Raw genomic sequence first — 12,112 nt, forward strand, 5'->3', positions numbered from 1 at the left:
AAATGCTCAGCTATTGAATCCTGATCCAAGCTTAGATAAATTTGTTATTATTCTAGAAATGCTTTCCAACTTGTAGATGTACATTGCTTGGGAAAAACAATAGGTATGCATCAGTATTTTAAATTTTAGCCATACTATCTTCATAATTGTCCAGCATCTCCTGCGTATTCTGGTGAAATATGCAGAGATATCAGTATTAATGTTAGAAAAACCTGGGAAAAATACATTTTGGGATAAAGTCCAGTGCCACATACATTCATCAGTTAGGTTTTTTTGGTTTGGTTTGGTTTTGAGAAAAACACCACCAGAGTTTATATTCCTATGTGAAAGAAAGTGAATAGCTAATTTTTTTATAATACTGTTAAAATTTTTTGTGTGCTTCATGCCTGACTTAAAAAATTAAAAATGGCATGGTTTGAGACATACAGCATGTGCTATGGATTAAGGCACAGTTTAACTAATTTTCCAATATAGTTCCTTTCACCTTTAAAATAATTTTAGGTATTTACACATTTCAAATACTGCCTTTTTTTCTGTAGACACATTGTACTCATGCTTTTGTTTGGCTTCTCTCTAAGTTAAATCATGTTACTCTAAGGATATATAATGTAGAGTAAAAGAAGTGCTTCCTCATGGACTTAAGCAGTTCCAGTCATAAAAGCTGAACAATGATTACCATAGGTCACACCTGTGGGTCAATGGCAGGGTGCCTTAAAGCAAACCCCTAACTTTAAAGGTATCTATGGCAAGGTCTGTGTGGTTTCTGACGAGAAAACCACTTAAGGGCAACATTAATCACTGATACCCCTTGGGTATTCCAATCTGTAGGTTGTCTCCCAGCAGGAGATATGGCACAAGTTTGCTCAGGGCGACAACATTTTTACGGGTGAGAGCTACAAAACAGAGCTGTCATCTTGACAGAATGTGGAGAAAATGTGTCCCTGTATTTGTTCTTACTGAGCTGTTTGGTTTGGGTTAAATGAACCTAAGCACAGAAGGGCAAAGCTTTCTCTGCCTCTGCAAGGCCCAAAGGGATTCACTTAGACCTTCCTATCTAGTTATTTATCTGTTTACCTGTTAATTTAGCTGTAGTTTAATTCAACAGCATCACAGCAGCTTCCAGAGGTGATACACAATCTAACGACTGTAATAAACTCAGAGTGCTGTGGCCTTCAATTTTATCTAAGTATTAGACTTTTCTGGGAAAAAAAAAAAAAAAAAAAAAGAATAGTACCTTAAATCTTGTGAGCTCCTGTTTCGAGATATAAGATATAAGCATATGCCTCCATAGGAGTAAGTGATGTGTGTAAAAATCAGCATCTTATTGCATTACTGAATTTTCACCAAACAGGGAACTGAGGGTCTCCAAGCTTGGTAAAACATGGATGATTCAAAAGCCACACTTCAGAATGTGCTTTCACCTCCCCCGACTTGCAGTGCAACATTTCTCTAAGAAAAACTCAGGAAAGGTCACTGCTGTACTGCATCAGGTGAGCTTTTGTTCACAGATTGGCTGAACTCCTAAGAGGAGCAGTACAAAACTGAAGTGGCTACAAAAATAAATTTATCAAGGTGAAGGTCTAGTCAATGTTCTTCATCTATTTGAATATGGAAAACCAAAGAAGGCACAGATATGGCATGAGCAAAGGAAGAAGTTTAACTTCAAGGATTTCACATTAATCTCATTATTAATTAATACTACCTTAGTATTAATTAATACTACCTTAGTATTAATTAATGCCAATTAATTTGTACTTGAAATTATCTTGTACAGAAATCTAATCTAAATATCCTGAATGACTACTGATCACATTGTTATGAACAAAATACCCACTTTCTACTGTTGCAAGGTGACTTGATGGGTTCTTGCATGTTTTCCAGACTGACATTTCTGCACATTTAAAGTGTTCTCCAAAATGCAATTTAAAATTAATCCTTGTTCTTAGCCTTGAGGGTTTTTCTGTGTGCATCACAGTGCTCTTCACATTTAGAGTACCATCTTTAAATGGGTTATAAGTATACATCCTTAAGATTTTTATAGAGTGATTGCTCAGTTGCAGTTACAGAAGTTTTGAGTTCAGATTTCTCATTTGTGTTGGTTTATGTGGTTCAGCTTTTAGTTTCCCCATGTCTTGCACACGGATTATTGATCTAATATCTATTTTAGTTCAGATTCTATGCAAATATAGAGAGACTATGTATGGTCTCCTTTTTTGATGAACAAATATCTTCTCTTACCAGCAGTTTATATATGGATGAAAGAGGAGACTTTGTTTTAAGTATGCCATGGGTATTTCAAAGCCTACAGTTGCTGGATTTCATAAATATATAATTTATATAGTTGTATCATACTACATAATATATGTATAATACAATGCAATAAGAGATTTCTGGGGTTTGTTTGTTTTCTTTTGGGAAAATGCTTTTTTTCTCTTTCCTTTGTCTTTTCAATCCAGATTTCTTCTTTTAAAGGCTACTCAAATTCCAATATACTTCTGACCTTCTCAATGACTGCATCTTTCTCACATGCTTTTTTGCCCACTTATGTTGTCTTCAGCAGGAATTGCAGAACTTCAGGTTAATTATCTGGAAGTGTCTGGTATAGTGACAACAATGTAGGGTTAGAGCAGTTTAATAAAGAGATAGCTTAGAAAGACAATTTGAAGACCAGAGGGTACACTGTTATTCCTGGGAGAGTAGGGTCTTAGGTGAGGTGTACAAGCAACAGTCTGGAAATTGTAATAATAGTAGATTGTGTACTTGAGCACGGACAAGTAGGTGTGGCTGAAATTACAATTTATTTGCTTTTTGGAGGATTCAGAGCATGTGACTTTCCCTACTGGTATCAACTTCAATGGCTTAACTGCATATTTTTTCAGGTTTCTTGAAGTTTGTCTGTTTGTTCACTTGAAACTTCATCTGGATTGTGTGTGCAATGCACACTACCCTGCCTAGAGGAAAGTGTATTCAGACAAAAGTATGGCTGAGGACAAAGTCTCCACAGAAACAGCCAGGGTGGCTGGGTGTGCACAAGAGCCTGTGGGTTCCCCTCTTTCTGCTGGCAGTAGTGCCAACCTGGAGACACCTAAAAGTGCAAGTTCCCAGCAGAAGTGAGGGCATGTTTTGTCTTTGTCAGCAGCTCTACACGGAGTCCTATCTGTTTGTTAAGGTTTCTTGTGATTAGGCTAATCTGCCTGAAAAGTGTTGCTCCTGATAGATCCTGTTCCCATCAATCAGGCTTCTGGGAACTGAGTTGCAGCCATTAATCATACCTGCATGTACTTGCCACATACCAGTCAGCCTACTGTGCTTCACATTGCTTTAATTTCCAGTTAAAAATGCATGTCTTCATTGAAATAGGAATAGTGTTTCATTGCAAATAATAACCCAGTATTTGCTGGCTTCTTAGTGCTTTTATTTTTAGTCAAGGTATTCCGTGTTGTATCATTACAATTGATAATAGTTATCAAGTGGGACCTTCAGAGGTGTTCTTTAACCTCACCCATTTCCCTTGATGGTCAATTGAGCAGTGGATATTCCTGATGTGTTCCTATTGCAGAAACAGCTGTGATAACTCTTGGTAATAATTATACTCATCCACTGTGAAAATTCAGTATCCAGTAGCTGTAATTATGATAGTAACAACGTTCAGCTTGTAGCATTTCCTAATTGACTTGAGCAATTCTCAAATGTAACATTTGTTTTAGTATGGTTATCTTGTTGAGACGTAAGGGGAACTGTAGTTTTTCTATGGATAATACATGCAATTGATACTAAAAATATTACACTGTTCCGCTAAATATTTATTCCCTTAAGCTTCAGGTATGTTTTTATAGGACTAAAAGGGTACATAAATATATTATTAAAATGAAGTTAGTTTAAAAGTAACTTAATTCCAATGACTTATAGTTTCCATAATTCCTTGTTTCCTCATCTTTAAATGACCATTGTTTTCTTATTAATGATAAATTTTCTTATTTTGAAATTTGAGGGAGGAAAAAATTCACTTTGACGTAGTGATAAAATTGCTCTTCTGTCTGGGTTTATAACTGAGAATGTCTCTAAATGGATTTTTTTTTTTTTTAATGTTGAAACAGCTGGCGCAGGTTTGTGAAACTTGGCATAAACTTTATCTTCTTTATTGAGAATTGGTCATCCAGGGGAGTTTAAAGAACCTCATGGGATTTTATCAATTTATTTCTGAGCATCTTTGAAGGACATTTTCTGAGTCTGTAGGAGACCTGTACAAAGCTTCACCTATTCAGTACATCACCGGACACTGCACATCCAGCTGTCTGCTTTCACACTGTTGTCTCTCACCCATAAGGGATTTGTGAATGTCTCCATGTATTCTGTGAAGCAATCTCTTCCAGGAAATCTCAAGAGACAGAAAATTGCAGGTTGATGTCATTTGAGAGATTCAGCAGTTTTCGTTGAATTCGCATTTTCAATATTCTTTTAAACAAAACAGCAAAATCCTGGCACAATATAGCCTGGAAATGCCAATGCTAGACAGAAAGACAAGTAGAATACACCACAGATAGCAATTATTGGCTTCATGGTGCAGTGAAGAAATCTGTATGGAAAGTGAATCAAAGCAGAAAGATGTAAAATCTGTACTACTTTACTTAGACTTATATGTATTGAAGTGCTTTCAACAATTGCTTTCAAATACAACAGATAGTTATTGATTAAATACCAGCTTCAAAAACACATCCTGAAAATAACCCAAAAGAATTGATCCGATGAAGTCAATTAGACGTAAAGGAACAAATTTATATATGTGAAAAAAATGGTTTTATTTATTTCCTCTCTAGTGGAGTCTAAAAAATGTTCCAAGCTAGTCTAATCACATGCTGAGTGGACTGCAAACAAATGTAAATTAAAGCAGAAAAATAAGGAATTTTTTATGATATTCTTAATAAATTTAAAACATGAGGCATGTTTCTTTTTTGGCCCAATAACATATCCAAATTATCACTGTGTGATAGTAGCACATTTTGATAATATGCCCTCTGTTTTTAAAAATATATATTAAAGAATCAGGTGAGAAAACAGCTGTTTAATAGTGTGATTTAATAGTTGATGGTGTGAGGAGACATGATGAACAAATGTAATATATGTAGAACGCAACATTATTAATTTTTGTGGGTACATTGGTTAAATAGTAGTTGTCTAAAGGAGTGCAGACTATTATAGTGCAACCATAAAGTTTCTATCTAATTTAACCTGCTAAAGTGCCAGATTTGCGTTAACCTGAGGCAAAATAAAAAATATGTAGTGTCACTTTCTTTCCCCTTTAGGTACTATGATCTCATATTTCTGTGAAGGCACTTAATCCAGAAATTTCTCCATCTTAGCCTGCAAGCAATTATTTAGAGAATGTTCAATTTTCAAAGTCAAAGTCCCAATAAAGGAGAATTGTATGGCACATAAGCAGAATTACATCAAGCTATTAAAATTATTGCTGTTGGAATAGTGATTCATTCCTGGTTATATGTTCATGGGGTGTTCTGTTTCATGTTTAATCTTTCTTTTTTTTTCACTTCCAGGAGCTGGAGTTTTCTAACCTGTTTGCAGTCCTTCACTGTATTCACTCATTCTTTGCAGCCAAAGTGGCTTGTTTGGACCCTTTGTATGTAGGCAGCCAAGCCACAGCTTCTGCTGCTCCCACAACTTCTGGTACTGGGAAATTAAAGTATACTACTTGACATCCCCCATGACAGCACTGCCACATAACAACTAGACATAAAAATGTATAAATATTCGTAAGATTTAGACCTTTGGTGAACCATGTATGTGGAAACCAATCCTGGAGGCAAGACATCTTGCAGCATCAGCAGATAAATGATCACGTGGGATCATAACTTCATCTCAGTTCTGCAAGACATCAGTAAATAATCCTAGTCAAATCCCCAGAATAGGATGGATATGCTTTTAGTATTATCTATTTGTACTTACATAGTGCTTTAAGCAACATTGGAAGCAAAGGAATAAATGGCGAAATGAAGCACTTGAGTATTTAATAAAATTTTCAAATTGCTGTAATAATACACAAAGAGAATTGTCATTTTCCTCTTTTCAGATGTTTTTTATGACAATATACTAAACTCTGAGTATGAACATAATGCCCTATCATTACATTATAAATGAGAGCAAGCATATAGTACATGGTGACAAAGGAGATAAGCATGAAAAGACATTTGTGTAAGTACCTCTTCAAATAAGAAAGCACTTTAAGCACTGTTGTAAATCCATACTTGTGTTTACACATGGAGTCATGCTACTTTTTCCATTTTGTTCTCTTCATCAACAGTAACAACAGCAAGCGTATAACCATACTGATCTGATACCATTAAAAATAAAACAAACAAGCCAGAGAAAGAAAAAAACACTTTTTCATGGATAAGCCCCTCTTCAAGTAAAACTAATGGCATATTAATTTAATTTATTTATAAATTAAGTGGAAGTACAAGTAATAGTGTTTCATCTATTTATTTCCTCCTTATTTTATGTTAAGAATTAAATACCGTAAATCTAAGTCTTTGTTCACAAGATTTTGAAATTGTTTCAGACAACCCACTTAATACATTGTTTCCATGATTAACCTTGATTTCACATCATAGATAGAACTTATGTTCCATTTAAACTCTCCACAAATAGACATTTTACATTATGTTTGAAAAATTATTTTGCCTTTTGAATTCTTAATGTTATTTTATATATATATATATAAAAGACAAAAATGGGAATAGAGAATACTGTAAAAGACAGGAATAAAGAATACACTAAAGAATGCATAATTTCTTTGATTTTTAAGACCATTACATTGCTCTAGAACAAATACTAGTTTCAGAGTATCATTTAATGATGAAACATAAAGAACTTGTAAATTTAAAATTAATAACTTTGTTTAATTGCAATTTTATAATATAATTTAATTTTACACTATGACACACGCCCGTGAAGATGAGGGAAAAAAGGTATACATTTTCAGAAGTAGTTTTTGGGATTTCTATTTATTGTATTGAAATCAAAACTGCCTTTTTTCCCCGTCCACTTAGACTTGTTAGAAAAACTTATGAGATAGGGCCACCATCTTCCTTGTTTTGCAGAAACATTCTATCACATCCCTTTCTATGTATTAAGATGATTGGTACTTCAAAAGTGAAGCCAGAGGAGAGCTTATGCAAATGGGAACAAATCAAAATGCAAGGCAGGGACAAAAGATGAATTAAATGTAGGAGCAAATAATGTCTCTGGTTTTTTTTGCTTTGCATTAGAAATATTTGGATTTACATATGTGACAGTAACATTGTTTTGAAGTATAGCTGAGCTAATTTGATAATACTTCCAAATAATCTGAAAATATTTGAGGGAGGGGAACTCTTTTATCACTTTCAAAGAGAAAGAAGTACACATGTACTTCCTATTAGAATACCTCCAAGGGCTACACATTTATTTTCCATCCTAAATTTAGTGGAATGTTGTAACATCCAGCTATTAGAACTCTAAGTGGCATCAAAATCCAATCTTTCATAGACACCATCATGAACTTTTTTATAAGAATTGTCCCTAAATAAGGAGATCATATCTGAAGGGCAGCTAAAACTACCATGGCTGTGCATAGGATCTCAAGCTTGGGACACAAACCCCAGATATTTTGAATCTAAAACTATAACAGTTTAAGAGGTTTGACAATGATAACTCAGGCAGTGCCCTTGTCTAGAAAGCATATAGTTGGAAACACATATTTTGTCAGAAGTGTTGACAGTGCTGAAAAGAGAAGCCTGATATCTTTTAATGGCAGTTCTCAGTGCTCCCAAATAACCCTGCCAGTTTCAGTGGATTGACTGTGGCGTTCAGCTGTCCCAGCAGTGTGGCCGTGTGCTGCCACCTCTGCTGGCAATAGCAGAGTCTGAAACTGATTGGCTGCTGGTTGAGTGTTTTTCCTTCAACTGTTCATGTGATGTGCAGTTCTGAGGGGTGTTTAAGAGACGTGCTTGAATGAGCGTAGCATTTACCCAAACCAGCACAAAGTATGTCATTGCAAATTTCTGTAGATGAAGGGATTCCATTATATGAAAGCCACCCACAGAGAATTTAAACAAAAATGCTCATTGTGCAGAATGGAGTTAATGGTATGAGCTTTTGGGACTCTACCAGGGTATCCTGAAGATCTCTTTCAAGAATTCTGCTTGTCGAACACCTGCATTCATCACTGAGACTTTTGCAACTGGGCATTAAATACAGAACATTGAAGAAACACATTAGGCTGTAAATTTTTGTTGTTGTTGCTGTTGTTTTTCTGAGGAGGTAAACTAATGGGGCTTCATCAACACTTTTATTTTCAAGAAGAAAAGTGTTATTGAGAGAATATAAGATGTCATAACTTTGACTACAGGTCAGTGTTGATTTGTAAATACAGCAGGGTTTGTACAGTGACCTCACAGATATTCAGAGGTGACTCTGCGTCCAACTTTGCCCTTGCAAAGCAAATGGGTCAGAAATTCAATCTTGAACCAAAGAAGCAAAATTTTAAATTCTGTGTTATAACTAATCCTGAAACACCAAAATAAAATTTTAAAAACATATTAAATGGCTACATTTTGCATTTAAATACATACATTTAAAGCATAGTGAACTCCATATGCATATGTCAAAACTCAGGCTTTATGTTGCAGCCTGTCATTTCACACAGTACACATAATGAATACAAGTGTTTTGTAAGTCAACACAACCCATTAACAATGAACAAACAGAATTATAATGAGCCATCAGCATTTACTAAAAATCTGTATTCAAGTGAAAGAAAATATTTTAACAAGAAAGAGTAAAGAAACAATCTGTAGCATAATATGTAATTTGTTCTCTTTATGTCATGATACTTTCAAGTAAGTTTAATAAATAAAATTCTTTATAGTTCTGTGCCTATTGAAGTGATGTTATATAGTATACCAAAAATATGTTCTCTTAAGTATAACTAAATATATTTGGATTGATTTGATTTGCTTTACTTTATGATGGGAATTTTAGATTATCTGATCTTCACAGAATTAATCATATGCTAGGTTATAGTGTTAGCATAATTTTATTATGGAAGTGTTACCAATTTGAATACATTTATTCTTGACTTATTCAATAAATGAATATGTTTCATTTTTCTACATCTTTTTAAAATTACAGTTAAATATTTTCAAAAGAGCTTTGCATTCCAGTAGCACAAAGGCACCTTTGAAGTAAAAATCAGCATATTTTTAGCTGTTGGCCATTTTATTATGTTAATTAGGTGCATCAAGAACTTTGAGGAGAAGTGCTGGTTTTAAGTGGACTATTTTTTTTTTTTAAACCAGTCATTTAATTTTTTTTTCCATTCAAACTAGAATTCTTAGAAATGCGAACCAATAATACACAGTATCAATATGCTTTGAGAAAAGAATAATGAAAAATCTTGTTTTCTAAATTAGTTCTTGAGTCCACAAAATTATATTTATTTATTTTAAATGCACAGACTTTTCAGAACACCTCAAAGTATACGGTTAAGCGTGTCGTTGTCAACACTGCAGCCTGTTACTTTAAATGTGATTTGGCTTATTCAATGCCTCAAGATGTTTCTTGTATCAGACAAAATGTTAAAAAATACTTGAGATCTTGAGAATGTAAAACTGTTTCCCTTGGAAATTCAGATCAGTTTTCATTCTTCCTCAGCAATTCAAAGAAAGCTTTTGGAAATTTTATTAACATTGAAAACCCTAAGCCCTGAATTTCACTTTCTATTTCTTTAGGTGGTGGTTTAGTCTCCGAAAAACTCTAGTGTCTGATAAAAAGTTAAAGCTGATTTTAAAAAGTTCTGTCTCAGGCAGTTATGCATCTGAGCTTAAGACTCACACATCTGACCAGTTCAGTATGATGGGAAACATGAAAGACTCACTCAAGTTCCCAAAATTTAAGTACCTGTCTTAGATGCCTGCGGTTGCACTTCAGGCACTTCAAAAGGGAAACACAAGGTGGGAATATAGCTTAAGAACTCTGAAAGTGCACATATATGTGTCTCTCTTTCTCGCTCTTTCTCTAAGGAAATAGAGGTGCTTCTACTTTAATGTTTTCATTTTATCAGGAATGTGCTTTTTAAGCCAGGCTCCTACCTACAGCCACTCATGCAATTCTTTTTATCACAGAGCAGTCCTCAAGCACGAGCTATTTCTTTCAGGATGACACTAAGCAAGCATCCCAGTTCCAGGTCCTGATGGGCTTTCAGACCATGCAGCCCAGCTGAAATGAGTCCAGAGGAAAAAACCCTCTGAGATGCTATCAACACAAGTGCCAGGTCCTGGTGCCAGACATTTCTGTGGCTGCAGTGGCTGCTGCTTGTGCACCATGGAGAAAAAGCTAAAAAGCTGAGCTTCACAGTGTGGTACCCTGGAGCTCAGTGCCTGAAGGGGGATGCTGTGCTGCAGCAAGGGGCAGAATGAAGCTGAAAAAGGCTGATGCTGCCCAGGCAGGTTATTCTGCAGTCACTTTTTCCTTCACCACACCAGGACAGTATTGGCTGCAAGCAGGCTTACCCCATGCTGGTCAGCCCTCTCCTTGCTGCATCTTTCTCCTCATCTGCCACAAACACACACCTGAATATTGGCTCTGGGGTCCCCATGCACACTTCCATGTTCCCTCACTCCAATTGCTCAGACAGATGCAAAATTGTACTTAGCTACATAATGGAGCCTCTAAACCTTGTACATGGCCAGGGGACAGTGTTAAGGATTATGGCAAAAGCGTAAGAGTGCTTGAGTGTGTGATTAACTTTCAGGTTATAACAAATAAAGTCATATCTGTGCTTAAGTGCTTTCCTGACTTGGAGGGTTGTTAAGTGGAATTATTTTATTTTCCTGGAATAAATTCTATAGTGTCAACACATTTTTACTTGCTAGGCTCCATTTTCAAGAAGTTTAGCAGAGACAGTGGTTCGTATCCTCTTGGAATCATAAAGAAAAAACATTGGAATACTAGAACAAAAAGAAATTTTTGTTCAGATTCTGTATATTATTACAGTACCTTGCCTAGTCTATTGAAATATATTGAAAAATGTAAAAACAAATGCTTTCATTTACATCTCCTTGTCAGTTTTTGCCATGGTATACATGCCTTTCACTTTCAACAGCTTTCTCCCCAGGAATCCCAGCTGTCTGTTATAGAAATTCTTTTGCTATTCAGTATATACTAATATATAATGCTGTGTGTATGTATGAATGTGTGTGTGTGTGGCGGGGTGTGTGTGTGTATATGCATGTGCCTATATATTAGTATATACTAATGGAATATATTCAGTATATATAAATGAAAGTTACATATTAGGCACAACTGTAAAACAGAAGCATACATCCATGAAGCTTTATATTTAAAAACTTACAATACTATAAGAAACATATGTATATTAGTTGAAGAAATGGCTATTTTTGCAGGGTATGCACAATCTGGATATATGATAATAAATTGATAAACATTAACAGATTTATTATTTCATACCTCCAGGAACTTAGGGATTTTTTTAATTATTCTTATCCCTTTAGCATATTTACAATATATGTCATAAATTTTAATTTGTTATGGATTAAAATAACTGAAAAAATGTAATAGAAAGTGCTATATATTTTATAAATATTAAAAATTTAAGAAAAGCTATTCAAATTATTTATTTCATTTTTAGTTAAGGTTTTGTGATTGTTTGTAATATGTATTTGTGACAAGCATAAGTCACCTAGTTGTTTAAGCTCATTAATGTACCACTAATAAAATGCTATCTTCTGTTTTGTTTTTGTTATGCTTCTTTTTGTAATGGAACATAGCAGAAAAAAATAGAAAATAAATACTTTTTTAACTAATCTTTTGCATTCAGTCATACAGTGTATGAGTTTTATATCATTGAAAGCCAAACTTGGGAAATCAATAAAATATTTGAAGAACCTGGGATGGTAAAGTTGTTTCCCAACAACGGTTTATTTAATAGAAATAATGACCATTCCTTACTTATATGTTCATTTCTACAATTCCTGTCACACACTTAACACCTGACTTAAATTTTGGAAATATCCCACTCTTCCCTGGCTATGAACCT

At 34.7% G+C, this 12,112-nt stretch overlaps 1 protein-coding gene across 7 annotated transcripts in view; it reads left to right on the top strand.

The window, feature by feature from the left end:
* Window positions 1-11,879, top strand: part of SNTG1 (syntrophin gamma 1) — a 336,306-nt gene extending 324,427 nt beyond the window's left edge. For all 7 annotated transcript variants that reach the window (XM_033057852.2, XM_033057895.2, XM_033057903.2 and 4 more), the window contains one exon: window positions 5,553-11,879. In XM_033057852.2, coding sequence (XP_032913743.1) covers window positions 5,553-5,711 — 159 coding nt within the window. In that variant the 3' untranslated portion in view covers window positions 5,712-11,879. The remainder of the gene's footprint in view (window positions 1-5,552) is intronic.
* Window positions 11,880-12,112: the final 233 nt, after the last annotated feature.

The sequence above is a fragment of the Catharus ustulatus genome, chromosome 1, assembly GCF_009819885.2.
Source record: "Catharus ustulatus isolate bCatUst1 chromosome 1, bCatUst1.pri.v2, whole genome shotgun sequence".
NCBI classification, from domain to species: Eukaryota; Metazoa; Chordata; class Aves; order Passeriformes; family Turdidae; genus Catharus; species Catharus ustulatus.